The 17875-nt window shown below is 40.8% G+C and overlaps 1 protein-coding gene across 7 annotated transcripts in view; it reads right to left on the bottom strand.

The window, feature by feature from the left end:
- The window catches only part of USP48 (ubiquitin specific peptidase 48), a 3461715-nt gene that overhangs the window by 1010540 nt on the left and 2433300 nt on the right, over positions 1-17875 (bottom strand). For all 7 annotated transcript variants that reach the window (XM_044063244.1, XM_044063240.1, XM_044063245.1 and 4 more), the window contains one exon: positions 428-489. In XM_044063244.1, coding sequence (XP_043919179.1) covers positions 428-489 — 62 coding nt within the window. The remainder of the gene's footprint in view (positions 1-427; positions 490-17875) is intronic.

Below are 17875 nucleotides of genomic sequence, written 5' to 3'. Positions count from 1 at the left end.
AACAAACATAAACAAAAAATAAATCAAACTGTTATTAATGTGCTTTCCATGAAGCATTTTACAAAACAAATGAAATTCAAACAAGTCGACACTACAGAAAAGTTAGGGGGAAAAACAGCTGAAGTACCTGCTAGCTAAACTAAATGGCATTATAGAAAATGTAAGAGGAAGCCCAAAAGTTATAAAGGTGGTGAAAAGGATCATCCCTAAAGAAAACTATAATAGAGTTGAACCAGGAATAGCATGTTGTTAACAGCACCAACAGTCCACTAAACTCAATACCAATAAGTATGACTTATCAAAAGGCAAAGGTGAGAAACACACAAATAAATCAATTAGAAACATTTGCAACCATGCAAACCAGATATTCCACAGAAAAAAAGATACAAGTTGGAGGAGTCCTACTTAAAGAAATTCAAACACTTACTTAATGAACTTTTTCCACTCTTCAACAAAAAAGTTTGAAACTACGTACAAAACGTCCATTTCCTAGAATATATAAAAGTATCATTGTAAACAAGTGTAAGAATATAAAACTACAAGAAACCAAATACTTTACATTATCAGTTTATTAAAGTAACAAACACATGGAATTAATTTAAATTAACACTGGTCTGGTAAAAAGCAAGAATACAGAGTATTACAGAAATGACTTAAAGAGGCAATGTGCATAGAATATATGACCCATCCTTACCACCAACCTGCTGCCTACAAAAGACTGACATTTCAGTACCTCCATTTTTTGGTTCACTTTGTTTTGTCTTCATCTAGTCATCCTATGTCATTTAGGACACATTTGTTTAGTGCTTGGGCATCGTTCTAACAAAATAAATACTTTCTCATAATATGAATTAATACAGAATAGACCTGGGAATAAGAAATGAAGCAAGAATTTTGCTTGGAATGTTTATAGATATTTTTATACCCCAAATAGATTCCAGAGAATTTTTCCTGAGGTAGACAGCAAATGTTGGAGATGAGATTGGGAAGAAAGAGGTAACTGGGAACTTGTTGTTGCCAGACTTTAAGGATTACATGTGGGATGCACTGTCAGGAAATGCTGGGTGGGCAGCTAGTGGGATGAGAGAGATGATTTTTTTCTAAGCTAGGATACAGAATCAGAATTGCTGAGACATGGTAAAGCCTTGATGTGTCTAATTATGGTGGCTGCCAAAAATGCAATTATTAGAAAATGGAAATCAAAATATAAACCAAGTATACTATGCTAGAAGCAGTGAATATATTAACAGAAATAAAACAAGTGGAATTGAAATTTTTAGAAAAGGAAAACATGGGAATTGTGGGATCAATACATACAAGGGAGGAATGAGGTTTAAAAGAAGGCAGGACTTAAACAAGCTATATATAACGTTTGACTGAAAATGATTGTGTAGATTATAAGTGATATATAATGTTCGCACCTGGGAGTGTGTCAGTATGGTTTGTGATGTAAAATGCTTGCTACTAGGATTGTGTCAGTGTGGTTTGTTTTCATTTATATAAAAGTATGACTGCCTACGTCATAAGTGATGGTTTAATAAAGATGTTTGTTATTTTTTAAAAAAAGGCAAGAAATTAACAATTTATGTAATGTTTCTTAGATTATATAATATATATAGCAATATATGTGAAGTATAATGTTTGTAAATGTGAACTTGTTAATACAGTTTGATTACTTTTATATAAATGGAAATTTGTCTGTCACCAGTGATAATTCAATAAAGGTGTTTAAGAAGGAAATGAACCAAGAAAAAAAAAAAAAGGATTTTCTCCTATACCCATTGACAATGAGCAAATTGCTCTTTTCTGCAACAGTCCCATCTTGTCTGATTTTTCTGACACAAATGTATCCTGAGTTGGAGGCGATAAGCAAGCATAGTTGATAAATGTTAAATCAACCCTCTTTTTCACAGTCTACCACTTAAGTAAAAGGTGGAGAATTCAGCAAAACAGCAATATCATGAATGGTCATGCCTGTGCATTGCTCCACTCTCCAAAACCTAACAAGCCTGCAAACTAAATTACCGAACTACAAGTATGCAAATTAATTTGTGTTTGGCAAGTGATTAATTCTGTGAAAACACATGGCTGCATTATTTAAAAAAAATTGGATATTGAATCTCTTGGTACTACAGATGTATGCAACTGGTATCTGGAGCTGGTAACTGCTGCAAATAAGACATGGTCATCTTCCTTTACTGAACATTAATGAATGCTTCTAAGACAGTATTGCTGATGGGGTGTGCAGCTATATTTGAAAATGCCACTTCTCTATTTGGACAACTCAAGTCAGCATTTCAGATGATCACAAATAAGAGTGACTGCTACCAATGTATGTCTTTTGGCTTACCCTGTTAGGGGTCGCCACAGAGGAACTTCGGTTCGCTAATGATTGGCAGTTGATTTTTACAGTGCCGAGTTGCCAGCCTGACACCCAATCTTCAAAGAAGGCACACACTTTCACCCACGCACCTACCTGCATGTCTTTAGATGTCATCTGACTGCAGGGAAGACATGCAGACTCCACACAGAAGGCGCTCAGGCCGAGAATCGAACATGAGAACCTCTTGCTGTGAGGTGACAATGCTAACCGCTCCCCCACCGAGTGACTGCTACAAATAAGGTAATGAAAAATGAACAGCCTGGATATCCTCAATCCCCACCCTTCGTTCCTGATGAAGACAATAATATAAACATTTAGTCAAATCAACAAAGGGAGTGACAGGATAAGTATACATATGTTGACGGAGAAGAGCAATTAATTCTAGATGATAACCATTACTGTAACCTAGACATTCCAGCCTCTAGTGTGCCTCACTAAAGCACTGTTAACATAAGGTTACAGCGATGTTCAAATGGAGACTGTCGTTTTTTTCTCTTTGACTTTTAGGCATAATATTATTCTTTGCATCTTTTTTTTTTTTACTTTATTGAATTATCACTTGTGACATAAAATTTATATTCATATGAAAGTAATCAAACTGTACAAACAAGTTAACACTTCCATACATTACACTTCGCATATATTGCTATATATAATATAATTTAAGCAACATTACATCTGTCCCCTTTTTATTAAACCATCACTTATGACACAGGCAATCATAAATTTACATACATGAAAACAAACCACACAGACACAATCCTAGTTGCAAGCATTTTACATCATAAACATAGTGAAACACTCCCAGCTGCAAACATTATACACCACTTATAATCTACCCGATCATTTCAGTCAAACATTACATAGCTCATTTAAGACCTACCTTCTTTTAAATCTCATTCCTCCCCTGTACGTATTATTCCCACAGTTCTCATCTTTTTCCTATGTAGTTTGCTTCTAACCTTGTCTAAAGATCTCAGTTCCAGTTGTTTTATCAATGTTACTATAGTAAGTACTTATAGCTGGTGTATATTTTGATTTCCATTATCTAGTAATTGCTTTTTTGGCAGCCACCCTAGACACAGCAAGGCCTTACCATGGCTACGCAGTTCTGATTCTGTATCATTGTCAGAAAAATCATCTCCCTCATCACACCAATCTGCCCACCCAGCATATCCAACAGTACATCCTGCAGGCAATCCTTAAAGTCTGCCAATTCACCTCACTCCAAGAAAATATGTTTCCAATTACCTCTTTTTTCCCTGCCACACCTCAAAAATTCTTTGGAGACCACGGGTATAAAAATATGTAGGTAAGCATTTCCAAGCAAAAATCCTAAATCTTCTAGATTTTGTTGCATATTTGGGAGACAAACATATATCCTCCCATTGCTTCTTTGTGAATTGGTTATCCAGTCACTCTTCCGAATCCTTTCTAACCTCTTCTGATTCTTATAGTTATCGTGCAATATTTTATATGCTGTACTAATTATTCCTTTTTTAATAGCAGCTTCTGTTCTAGATTCTAAGACAACCCCCCCCCCCCCCAGTTTTTCACTTTGCCTATACTCTGATATCAATTCTTGACAGGGCAATCTCTAACCTGCAGTCTAAATAAATGCTTGGTGACTTCCCATTCTGTCATCTTTTTCTCTCTAGTTATTTGCTCCCAATACCATGGTTCCTTTGCCATTCTTCTTCAACAAATTCCACCCCCACTTGCCTATTGTTTGTATCCTTAACTACAGTCATCCCTATTGGCAACATCTCCCTTCTCCATTCCTGTGTTGGCTTAGTTCTCAGGATACTTTCTGCTACTTTATGTATATAATACTCTGTATGATTACTTTTATTCTCCTTAAAGGCCTACATGCAAAACCTCAGACTCTCCTGCTTCTTGAGCTTCCCCCCGTTTCATCATCCCTTTCCTACTTTGTATTACAGTTTTCTGCTTGTGCTATGTGTAGGAGCCTTAAATGTGTAGCTCTGAAATACCCCTTCAATTTGTGTAATCCCAACCTGCCCTGATTTACTGGAACAATCAGCCTATCCCCAATTAACTCCTGCCATCTTCCCATTCCAGATAAAGTCCTTCAGCTCTTTATTCATTAATATCCACAACTTCTCCTCTCTGTGATAAAACATATGCCTGACCTGTGTAGAAGACTAAGGGGAATAAAACATTGTAATTGCTTGCATCTTACTATCCATACCCATATAAAAAGCTTCAATTAATTCAATTTTTGTATTCTCTTTTGTTTAGCTGCCACACCAGAATAATTTTATCTACATTCCTAAATACTTCATTTTATCATGTCCCCATAAATATGGATATTGCTGAATCAATTCATATTTTAGCTTCATTAATTTTATATCCCCAAAATATCTGAAACTGTCTCAAAATATTCCACAACACTATAATGTCCCTTTCTGCTTTTGTCAGGTATAAAATGGAGGCTGGTATAAGGAGGATGGAGGCTGGAAGAATGGTTTAGGTGTTTACCTTTCAGACACAAAGTACAGGGTTTGATTATCACATGGGATAAATTACTAGACTTCAAATGGCCCACAAGGGCAGCTAGTCTAGTACCACTCTATGAACCTGTAAAAATAAATGAATAAAATAAAATATGCAAATAGAGCCAGATTTTCTTGACTACCATACTAATTATATCCTAGAATTTCTGAGCCCCTTATTTTTTTTTGCCAATGGTTCTAAATATAATGCAAACAACAAAGGGGAAAGAGGACACATCTGCCCGGTTCCTCTGCTCAAGCAGAAATTATCAGACAGGACCCCATCCACTTTAATTTTTCATCTCCAATCCCTCACATATCCTCCTAGTTAACCTCATAATTTGTTTAGGAAATGCAAATGCTTCCATTGCCCTGCTCATAAATTCCCAGCTGACTCTGTCAAATGCTTTCTCAGCATCAAGACCCACCAACAACAATGGTATTTTCTTACATTTTGCTTACGTCTGGATCATCAATGTTCTGTTAATGCTGTAAATTTTGGCATTAATTTTGCCATTCTTTTAGTCATTATAGACATGAACACTTTATAATCATGGTTTAGTATTGAAATGGGCCTGTATGAAACTGGATCTGATGGATCTTTACCAAGGTATTACAGCTACCACTGCTTTCTACCAGAATGTTGGTACTTCTCCTCCTCTTAAAATACTATTGAACAAAACCTTCCAGATATTTATCAGTTTTTTTTCCCTCCTAGGTTCCAAACTTCTACAGGAATACCATCTTCTCCTGGGGAGTTTCCTGTAGATGGGTTATAAATCACCATTTTTATCTCATCTTTTCATATCCTAACCATTAGTAATTGAGCCTCATCTACCTCTAACATTGGCATATTTAATTCTTCCATAAACATTTCCATTTATATATTTTTCTTAATTTCCATATTTTTCTGCTTTAAACAGACTGTCTTAGAATTTCCAAAATATTTCTAATACTTCTCTAGGATCTCTTATTACCTTGCTTGTTTTAGGCTCCCTAAGCTTGGAGACGGCCCTTTCTACTTTCTGCTGCCTGAACTGTTGTGCTAAAAGTTTTTGTGCTCTAGTGTTATTATCAAAAAACAGTTGCATAACAGCATTCTCTCTAATCTTGTGCATATTATCGCAACTTGAAACTATAAACATTGACCAACACAGGCGTGAAATCTGCTTTAAGATAATCCATACACTATCAGACTATACCCCATGCCACCTAAATTGAGGCTGATTTCCCTCCACTTAATCTCGACTTGAAACTATAAACACTGACCAACACCGGTGTGAAAGTGCATCCTTATCTTCCCTTACACAAGTGTAACAGAGGATATACATAAGAAACAGATTTGTTTTTACGTAAATTATTCTGCACTAACCTACTGTTTGGTGGCATGCACACCTCGTTGAGATGGTATCCTGGGGGTCGCCCTCCCCCTCAACCACCAAAATTATTTGCTGCTACTGCCTCTCTGCATTCCCCCTATGGGAATCTGAGAAACTTGTCTTTTTTCTCCAAACATCTTTATTAAAGTTTCACATATGACAAAGGAAATCTTACATTTACATAAATGAAAAACATACAAAATGATACCACTTTAGTTGCAAATAGTTTACATCACAGATACCACTGAAACATCTGTAGTGGCAAACATTATACTTATAAACCATTCAGTCATTGTCAGTTAAGTAGTATATAGCTCATTCAAATCCTTTCTCTTAAACCTCATTCCTGCTCTGCATATATTGTTCCCACAATTCCCATTTCTTTCCTATGTAGTTTGCTCCTTCCCTTTTCTAAAGTTCCCAGTTCCAGTTTTATCTCTGTTACTATATTCACTAATTCTAATAAAGTTGGTCTTGACTTTGACTTCCATTTTCTAGTAATTGCTTTTTTGGCAGCCACAATAATTAGACTCAGCAAGGATTTACCATGTCTAGGCAATTCCAATTCTGTAGCATAACTCAAAAAAATCATCTCCCCAGTCAATCCAATCTACTCACCCAGCATCTCCGACAGAGTGGCCTGTGGGAATTCCTGAAGTCTGCCAGCTCATTACACTTACAAAAAATATGTTCCCAGCTACCTCTTTCTTGCCCGTCACACCTCCAACATTTGCTATCCATCTGTGGAAAAATTCTTTGGAGTCTACTTGGGGTATAAAAATACCTATGTAAACACTTCCAGGCAAAGATCCTAAATCTTCCAGACTTTATTGCATATTTGGGAGACATACATATAGGTTCATAGGTAGGTATTAGGCAAATGGCCCTAGGGCCTATATAAGCCTAGCCAAACGGTGCCCTGACTTTCGCCACCCAAGAAAATTATTTTCCTGTGCCCCTGTCAAGCAGAGTCACAGAAGTGATCCCCGGGGTGAATTTCCTATCTCCCATCCAATCATCAAGATTTTTCTTGAAGAGTGCTAATGAGGAGCTTTGTTTGATACAGATAGGTAGTTTGTTCCAGATTATGGGAAATCTCTGGGACAAGAATCTATCCTTCCAGCATGTTCTGTTTATTGTGGCGACAAGGTTTATGTCCCTAGAGTGTGTAGCTCGGAGGGATTGGGATTTCTTTAAGTGGACCATGTCCAACAGCTCTGGGTTTGACATACCTTTTTATGTTAGGCAGAGATCGCCTCTGAGTAGGTGATAAGTGATGGGGTAAAGCTGATGTTTTTTGAGACCGTCTGCGTAGGGCATCTGTTTGAGTTGTTGTAGATGTCTTGTGAGGTACACACCAAAAGGGGCATTGTACTCTATAATGGGTCGAATGACTGACAAGTAGAGTGGAACAATGACTTTCTTTTCCTGGATGAGAAACCGTTTCTGATGAGGTGTGCCACATAAAAGGATTTCCTTACTAGTGTGACGATGTGATTATCAAAGGAGAGACTACTCTCCACCTGTGTTCCAAGGTCTCATCACACTTTTGGTGTTAAGTAGACCACAGCCTATGTGGTAGCTCATGGGTACAGAGTTTTTAACAAAAGGGATGACAATGCACTTTTTGGCATTGAGCGTGAGGCCATGGCTTACCAGGCATCTGTCTCAGTGAGGCCCTATGTAGGATGTCCACATCGTTAGGAGTTTTGATTATGGCTCCTAGTTTGCAGTAATCTTCGAACTTCATTAGCCAAAGGCCTTCTGTGTTAGCTTGTACTTCAGAGAAGTAGATACAATATAGGAGAGGACCCAGGACTGAACCCCTGTGTTACTCCACTTGTCACTGGTCTGAAGTCGGATTTGGAGTGTGTTACTTTTGCAGTGTGGGTTCTGTCAGTGAGCCAGTTGGCAACCCATCTTGTGACATAGGGATTTATACCTAGTTTAGTGAGTTTATCTATAATTCCAGAGTGGGGGATGGTGTCGAAAGCCTTGTCGAGATCTAGATAGGCTGTGTGAACCAGCTTACCCTTATCTACGGCTTTGGTGACCGCTTCAAAGAAGTCTATCAGGTTTAGGAGACATGATCTGCCTTTTACAAACCTAAACTGGGTGGGGTCCAGAGTTTGGAGATTACCAATGTCATTATTTATAAGTTCCATGAAGATATGTTCCATAGCCTTGCAGACCAGGCTCGTCAGGCTAATGGGGCAGTAGTTCCCGGGGTCCGTGGTGGCTCCCCCTTTGTGGAGTGCAGTAACCATTGCTGTGCACCATTCAGTGGGCACAAAGAATGAGGTGAGGCTATGATTGAACATGGTACTTAGGTGGGGTGCCAGTTCATTCTTAGCTTGTGTAGAACGCAGCCTGGGACGTTGTCAGGTCTATAGATGCTGTGTTCTTGGCTTTGGAGAGTGTTTTTTACCTGTGCAGCCGTGATTACAGAACTTTGCATTCTTCCGGTACAGAGATATTCCCTCTAGAGGATGGGATGGGGGTAAAGTTAGCACTAAACCTATCTGCCAGGATGTTGGCAATATCAGTTGGTTCTGTATATTTAGTGCCATTGTGCTGCAACTCAGAGCAAATCTGAGTGTTGCCATTGAGATTCTTGACACAGCTATAGAATGCTTTGTGGTTATCTTTAGAATCAGTGGCTATTTTGTTTTCATAACTAGTTTTGACGGATTTTATGAGGGATCTCAGCTTCTTACTGAAGCTGATCAGGGAGTTCCTCCAATCATGGAATTTTACTCTTTTTTGCAACAGTTTCTTTCTTCTGTTGTAGAGTTTATTTATGGCAGGTGACCACCAGATTTACTTCCTTTTTTTGGACTATAGCATCTTGGTTCTATTAGGGATTACACGATCCATGCACTCATGTAAGTGCTTATAAAGTGCATTTCTGTAGGATTCAGCAGTCGTACCTCTGTTGTCCATCAGCATGGGTGCCGTGGAGATTGCCACTTCTGCCTTAAGAAGCGTGAAGTTGGCTTTGGAGAAATTTTTTACGGTGGTTTCCCTAATGGAAAGTGGGGGTGGGATGTGGATGTTTAGGGTGATTAGCTAGTGGATGGATCTGACCAACGAGGAATTGACCTCTCGTGTGGAACAGTGGTTGCCCATGGTGGTAATGACCAGGTCTAGGGTACTGCTGCCCCTGGTGGGGGTGAGGATAAGTTGATCCAAGGTGTTGGAATTTATGAATTCTAGAAACCATTGAGCACAACAGTTGGTACATGAGTAGTTTTCCCAGTTAATGGTGGGGTAGTTGATATCGCCCATGATTAGGGTGTTAGGTTGTACCCTAATATTTTCCAGTGTATCAAGAAATGAGGAGTGGGAATCCTGGGGCATGGTGGGGATCTGTAGCAAGCTACGATTTGGAATGCGGTCTTGCCCAGAGTTAGTTCCACTTGGATAATCTCAGATGCATTATGCTGAGCAACTAGCCTGGAGGTGTGGATATCCTTAATGAATATGGACACACCTCCGCCTTTAGTGTTTCGGTCCAGCTTAGATGGCCGAAAGGTGTGGTATGAATTACAGCCTGGTAATGCAGGGGTGCTCTCTGGATCCTTGAACCAGGTCTCTGTCACTGCACAGATGTCGATGTTCTTCATTTTAAGGAGTGCCTCGACTGAGTGCATTTTGAGGTTTAGACTTCTAGCACTGAGTAGCATTACCCTCAGATTTTGCTTGCTTGTACCTGTTACGATGGTGAATTTGTCATTTGAACCATGCCTAAAAAAGGCACTATAGGGGTAGCAAGAGCCTTAGCCAGTATCCGAAATCCCAAGGGTGACAGGTGCAGGCCATCTCTGGCAAAGCATCGTGGTTTGTCGATCATGTCATCCCAGGCAGACAGATACTGGATCCCCTTAGAATGACACCAGAAGCTTAGCCAGTTGTTGAAGTCAATCACTTTGTCCTTGTACTGGGTGATGGCAGGATGCTACTCAGGGCTAGGATCATACCTGTCTGGGCTACAAGATCGGACAGCTCCTCCATGTCTCTTTTCATGTAGTCCAGGGAGGTATGTCTCAGGTCATTCACACCAACATGGACAATGACAGTCATATTTGCACTTGTTGTGGAGTGACTTGAGTGTGTGCGTTATGTGGTGGATCCTGGCATGCGACAGGCAGCTGACAGTAACTTTTTGCTTCCTTAGCCTGGTGAGTGGAACATCAGTGTGCCTGATTATAGAGTCATCTATGACTAGAGTGTTGGGTACATTGTTATGCCTTATGGGCTGTGGTTGAGTGGCACACTGAGTTTATGGGCTGTGTCTCATTTGGGTTGTGTTGGGGGGGGGTTGCTTGCATTTCTGCTTTGGAGGTACTTGTTGATGGATAGATTTTTATTGAGAGCCTCTGCGAATGTAGGTGTGTATTTTGGTGGTGTAGGTTTTGAGGGACTATGTGACAAGTGTGATGTGGTGCAAGTGTTTACCTTCTCCTCTTGACTGTCGAGTCCAGTCTTGGGTGAAGAGAGCTTTGCTTCCAGTTTGGTTATATAACGGCATCTCTCACAGGTTGTAGTGTTGGGTGGTAGGAGAAGAGGGTTATCTGTGCACATGAGGCAATTGCTGCATTGCCCCAAGGTGCCCAGATTCATCAGGTAGACAGGAGAAAACACCAGGAGCTGACCCTTAAGCATGCCTGGATAGGTGCTTATTTATTAAGTACTAAAAACTGTTTTCCTCTACACAAGGGAGGAAAGTTGTGTGCTGTAGTAATTTGTAGCTTATTTAGTGCTTACAATGAGTTCTGAACAAGTGATGAGCTCAAAGAAACAGATTTGAGTGCTGAAACTAAAGAATGGCTAGTTCTAAGAAACAAAATTAAGCTAGAAGGCTCCCCTCCAACACAGAAAGGCTTGGGGGCTCAGAAACTTACAAACAGTCCTGGATACAGAAAACCTGTATCTGGACTAGACGACTTACAGGAAAGGCAGGAAACAAGCTTAGAAATTATTTTTTTTTTTGTAAAGTGAAAAGGGGAAAGGAGGAGCAGAAAATAAATGGGTTGGCCTTCTCAAATGTTCTCCCTGGACTAGGTAGAATGAGGTAATAACACTAGACTGGGAGGAGTGTCCCAGATTAAATTTACAGTAGGGGTGGGCAACTGCAAAGCCACAAAGTAAAAGACCACAATACCAATAAGAAGGGAGGGTGGGAAACAATATGATACACTCCTTGGCAGGAAATCAGAACAAAAAACCCAAACAGATGCTTAATAAATGTAGACAATATCCAGTTAATACCTCACACACAGTGAAACTAGCTACTAAAGTATGCAACAGACAATAATAGTGCTATAAATAACTCATAAAAATAAGCAAAACAGGATACTTAATGTTATATATTACAGATCTGAGTTTGCTCAGTGCCCTTCCTCCAATTAGCTCAGTGTGAAATGGAAGAAACGCTCGCAAGACTCCCCCATTGTCTCTTTGTGAATTGCTTATTTCATCTCTCTTCCCAATCCTAAGCGACACTGATTGATTCTTATAATTATAATGTAATATTTTATATGTTTTACTAATTATTCCTTGAGAAACTAGTCTTTTGATGCCCACTGATACTTATCCACTGAAACTGCAGGCAGTCAACAATAGTAAGACTTGCTCGTTGCATGATGGTCGGCTAAGGACTCGAGAAACTTTGACACTTAAAGACAGTGTAGTCCTTATAACAAAATAACAGCTTTCTGGACACTACAAGTTTTGACAACTATTTGTTATAGGCTCACCAACCAGCCTGAACTCTAGAAGGTTTAGACATCTGGTGCCTATCACTCTTTTGTTGCAAATTGGGTTCCTGATTGTTTTTTCTTAGACTGTCTCACTGAACTGGCTCAGCCCACTCCTTTCGTTCTTGCTCCGCTCGGGCTCACTCCACTTCCCTACCTTAGCCCCAATTCCCATCCACCCCCACTACTCCCAGACTTAACATCGTCTAGGTCCTCCTACCAACTGACCTTATCAATTAAATACACCAATCCCTCAAATTCCCCTACATTATCTCAAATACCCACTCCCTAAACCCACCCTCTATCTCACTAATTTGCATCACTAAGCTACATAACAAATGCATATACCCACAAACGTCTACATACCCATATTAGAAAACCTAGTGTATTGATCCTCCACTTCACTCCCACAGGAAACTATCATTATGGGAGATTTTAACAATGACTGGCTCACTTGCAGTTCTACAAACCCCACTACTTATATAAACCTCCATGGATTTACACAGTTCATCCAATTCCCAACAAGATCAGACAAAAAGTACAGCTGTATACACTTACCATAAATGTAGATGTTCAAGTGTATTCACTGTTGCAGTCATCACATTTGGGTTATCTGCTTGCAGTAGCCCTCAGTCGGCCTAATTAACGAAGTCTTAGGTCCTGCATTGATTGCAGTCTCATCTTCCATGACGTCACGTAGTCAGGGGTATGAAGCATGCAGCTGACGCCATTACATCAGTTTTTCTTGCCCCAGATATCAGGTGCCCCCATAATGGGAAGCAATTATATATACAAGGTTACACCTCCAGCAAAGAAGCAAATACACCAAAAAGCTTTAAGCATAGTAAACAAGAATAGAGGTATAGCCAATAAAAGTCAGGGGGCTGGAGGGAGGGTAACTAGGACTGCAACAGTGATTACACTCGAACATCTACATTTATGGTAAGTGTACACAACTGTACTATGTTTTTCGTGTTTCACTGTTGCAGTCATCACATTTGGGCAGAATCCCAAAGCTAAGGATGGGAGGAGGAAATTAGATAGCATTATGACCAGCTATAAGGCCCTGAAAGACTGCAGTGGCAAAGCCAACTCTGGATTTAGAGAAAATTGGCAAATGGTAATGCTTGGTGAGGGTATGTAGGTAATACTTGCTGAAGGTATGTACAGAACTCCAGGTAGCAGCTTCTAGGATGTCTCTGGTAGGGACACCTCTGAGAAAGGCTGTAGAGGTAGATGCAGTCCTGGTTGAATGTGGTCTTATTCCATGTGGGGTAGGTATTCCATGGTGTTTATAGCAGAAATGAATGCAATGGCTTATCCATTTAGAAATGGTTTGCTTTGAAATGGCCTTCCCCTCTGTCCCTGCAGCAAATGCAGCCAGCAGCTGTTCAGAATTCCTGAGAGGTTTAGTCCTGTCCAAGTAAAATCTAAGTGGTCTGTGCACATCTAAGGAGTACAGTATTTGTTCCCCTTTGTTCTGTGGATTAGAAAATAAGGTTGGCAAATGAATGCACTAATTAAGGGCCACACTGGATACCACCTTGGGCATGAAGGAGGGATTGGTCCTGAGAGACAATCTGTCCGCATGAAAGATAATGAAAGGCTCCACTGCCATGAGGGCCTGTAATTCAGACACCCTTCTTGCTGAAGTGATGGCCAAAAGGAAGGCTGTTTTCCAAGAAAGGAATTTCAACTCAGCATTTGCAGCTTGTTCAAAAGGAGGCAGAGTGAGTTTTTCCAATTCAAAGTTAAGGTCCCAGGCTGGAGTAGGGGATGATCTGGGTGGTCTTGAGTTTTTGGCCCCTCTGAGGAACTGCTTCAGCAGTGGATGAGAGAAGAGGGGTTGTTCGGTGCTGTAATGAGCTGAAATGGCTGATGCATGAATTCTGATGGAGGAAAAAGGAAAGGCCCTTATGAAGCATCTCAGTTAAGTACTGAAGAATCTGAGGTAAATTGGGTGCTGCTGTGCCCATCCCCTGAGTTTGGTTTCAGAAACAGAATCTTTTCCATTTCTCAGCATAGGATTTTCTTTTACTATGCCTCCTTGCCTCCAGAATGACATCCAACACTTGCTTACTGAGGGATGGTAAAGGAGAGATCAGGTAATTAGCCAGGCTGCCAGGTTCAGGGTTTGAAGCTGTGGGTGCAGAATCTGGCCCTCCTGCTGACACACTGCTCAAAAGGGGGTACACCAGTGTTGGCATGGCTAGTTTGGTGCAATCAGTATCATCCTTGGTTTATCCTGTTTGATCTTTAGTAGTACCTTGGAGAGGAGAGGCAGAGGGGGAAAGGCATAAACTGATAGGTTTTTCCAGGTGAAGGACAGGGCATCCATTTTCCAAGCTGGTTTGTGGGGAGTCCTTGTGCATAATTTGTCCAAATGGTAATTCTGGGGGGAGGCAAACAGGTCCATCTCTGGGCTACCCCATTTGTTTCTCAACATGTTGAATATCTTTGGTTCCAGTTTTCACTCATGTGGGTCCATGACATTTTTACTTAGTTCGTCTGCCAGTGTATTCAGCTTTCCTGGCAGAAATTGAGCCTGTAGGTGCACTTGGTAGCTCAAGGCTGTGTTCTACAGAGCCTTGGCTAGTCTGCAGAGAGGATATGAGTGGGTTTCCCCCTGCTTGTTTATGTACCACATAACAGTGGTGTCTGTCTTTAACATTAATTGTCCTTGAAGGTTGTCAGAGCATTCTGTACAGCTAACATTTCTTTTTGATTGATATGCAGGTGCATTTGACTTGGGTTCCATTTGCCCTGAATGCACTTCCCTACCAAGTGAACCCCCATGCATAGTCTTATGGATCTGCTGTTAGGGTTTGGGTGGCAGGGGGTAGAGTGAATGGCAGTCCCTTGTTTTGGTGGCAGGCTTCTTCCCACCAAAGGAACTCTATCTGTAGACAAGGTATGATTGGAATCATTGCTTCTAGATCCTGAGAATGTTGACACCATTGTTTTTTTAGATACCATTGTAGTTTCCTCATATGCAGTCTTGCATATGGAATTAAGAGAATGCAGGAGGTCATGAATCCCAGGGCCTGCAGTATTTTCCTTGCAGATAGCTGGGTCTTTGTGGCCAGTAGTAGTCTGTCAGGCTGCCGCGGTGGTGTAGCAGTAGCATTGTTGCCTCACAACAAGAGGTTCTCCCGTTCAATTCTCGGCTGGAGTGCCTTCTGTGTGGAGTCTGCATGTCCTCCCCGTGGTCAAGTGGCGTTCAAAAGACATGTGTAAATGGGCGTGCCTTCACTGAAGGTTGGGAATCGAGCTGGCACCTCGGCACCATAAAATTCTATTGCCGATCATTAGCGGACTGGAGTTCCGCTGTGGCGACCCTAACCGGGAAAAGCTGAAAGACAAACATCCTCTACCTACTGGACAAACAAAAAAAAAAACTTATGTCAATGTAGCATTAACTCTTTCTTATCCTTGCTGTAACACTGTTCTGAAACGGAATTCTTATATGAAACCATGTAAGCAAATTAAGGGCTTTAAAAGCTTAGGTACTAAACCTTATTAACTCTCCCGTCCACCATTCACAGTTACCCAATAACTAGGAGTACTTGTAAAATGTACAGCTGAATAAAATCTTATTGTAACAGTAGGTGTCCGTCTCTTCACTGCTGCAGTATTCATAACTGAAGGGATCTACTGTCAAGGGTAGTCCAACAACTGGCCAGGATAGCAAAGCCTTTAGTACTTACAGGCACCATATGTTACACATACACACTGCGCAAGGAGTAAGGCAAAAAAAAAGTGACATACAGATGCACAAACACGGAACTAAACAATCCCCAGGCAAACAGAATGTCCTAAGGGATGGGAAAGAACATGTGCATCCAGAAGGAGAAGAGACCCTCAGCCAGGACGTCAAGAAAGAAGAGGCTACAGCAGAGGGGGCAGGAGAGAGGGAGGGATCATATACTGCAACAGTGAAGAGGACATCTACTCTTATAAGACTTTACACAACTCTACTATGTCCATCAATATCACTAATGCAGTATTCATAACTGAAGAGAGAATACAAAAGCTAAAGATGAAGCCTGGGAGGACAACATGGAACAGTACCCTAGAAACCCATGCATGAAAAGTATGAACAAAATACCAAGTATCAGCCTCAAGGATGGAATTGGTATCTAGCCCTTTGAAAAAAGCACCAGAAAAGGCAAAAGCCCTTGTAGAAAGAGCCTTCACTGACAAGGAAAGACATTTACCATGAAAAGCAAAATAATGGGCCTTAGAAATCCAGGAAGACATGGTTTGCTTACAAACAGTCAAACCCAAAGATCTGGAATGAAAGGAAAGAAAAAAATCCTACTCAGATTTGTGAATAACTTTAGTTTTATCCAAATATTATCAGAGCTGCCTATGCAAATCCAAGGTGTGAAGAATCTTCTCACTGGCAGGCTTTGCAGAAGGAAAAAACGAAGGCAGATGAATAAACTGATTAAGGGACAGCTCACTGACCACCTTGGACATAAAAGAAGGGTTAGTATGAAGATACCTTGTTTCTGTGGAAAACTAAGAAAGAACAGCCATGAGAACCTGAAGTTCAGACACCCTCTTAGCCAAAGTAAGAGCCAAAAGACTAAGACTTCAAAGTACAATGCTGTAAGGCAGCTGAAGCAGCAGGCTTAAGAAAGTCTGAGTCACATTTTCAACAACAAAACTGAGGTCCCAGGAAGGAGTAATAGGCTCCCTAGCAGGTCTGATATGAAGGATGCCTTTGAGATATTGCTTGACCTCAAACCAAAAGACCAGAGGAAAAGTCAACAGCGGAAAAGCAGAAACTGCTGACAGGTGAGCTCCAACTGACGAATATGCCAACCCAGCATGGAAACAATCACACAAATAAGAGAGAACCAGAGGAACCTCTGCAGACAAAGGATCCTGATGGTGTGAGAATCACCAGACAGAACATCTTTTCCATTTGGACTGTGGTGCACTGGACCAGTAATCAAGGAGCCTCAATCCTCACCACTGGCAACAGTGGGGGGGGCATTCACTAGGAGGATAGCAAGTACACACACAGCACTTTCAGATGCAGCTCACTGCATCAAGTGCAATTTCCCTTCAGAGCACACAGAGACCACAGTCTGTCCCGGGCTGGTTTCTCACTCTTTCTCCAGATCCCCACAAGATTCCCCACTGGCACAACTACAGACTTGAGATCTCAGCTGGGTGACTAAGCTATGACCTCCAGCACCCTTCTCTGACCAACCAGTGCTTCGTGTCCCTGCCCAAGGAAGGTTTGATTTACACACACACACACACACACACACACACACACACACACACACACACACACACACACACACAAGCGGACAGCTGGCACAGGCTTACTAGCGATGCCCCCTTCTGCCCAGACTATAGGGTAGTTTTTACTGCCATCAGTCACTCCTGCCAGGTACCTTAAGGCCCTTAAACAAAGTGTCCAATCTAACTTTGTGATATTATTATTAACACAAATGGTAGTTTGACCAGGAGCAAGGCTAGAAGGAGTGGCTCACACAGTGTCACCAAATAAATATGCAAGTACTCTCAAAACTTAAATATCTCTACACAGATCAGCCACAATGAAAGGTTTACTATATATTTAATAATAAATAATAAAACAACAAGACAATACTAAATACATATTCACAGTGACATCAGAGTTCAAAATCAATAGGATTTAAAACAACATTGCAGGACAGCCTCAAATAATTCAAGAAAAACATCTAAACTAAGCTCTACTATATTTCTGACTGAATCTAAGAGAATAATACTATAATCTAAGAACTTACTAATAGAGCAAGGCAGATGTGGTGAATGGATCTTCTAGTTGTTGCCAGG

Source organism: Protopterus annectens, chromosome 2.part1, assembly GCF_019279795.1.
Source record: "Protopterus annectens isolate FY-2018-M chromosome 2.part1, PAN1.0, whole genome shotgun sequence".
NCBI classification, from domain to species: Eukaryota; Metazoa; Chordata; order Ceratodontiformes; family Protopteridae; genus Protopterus; species Protopterus annectens.
Note: the sequence above shows the minus strand (reverse complement) of the source record. Positions and strands in the feature narration are given on the sequence as shown.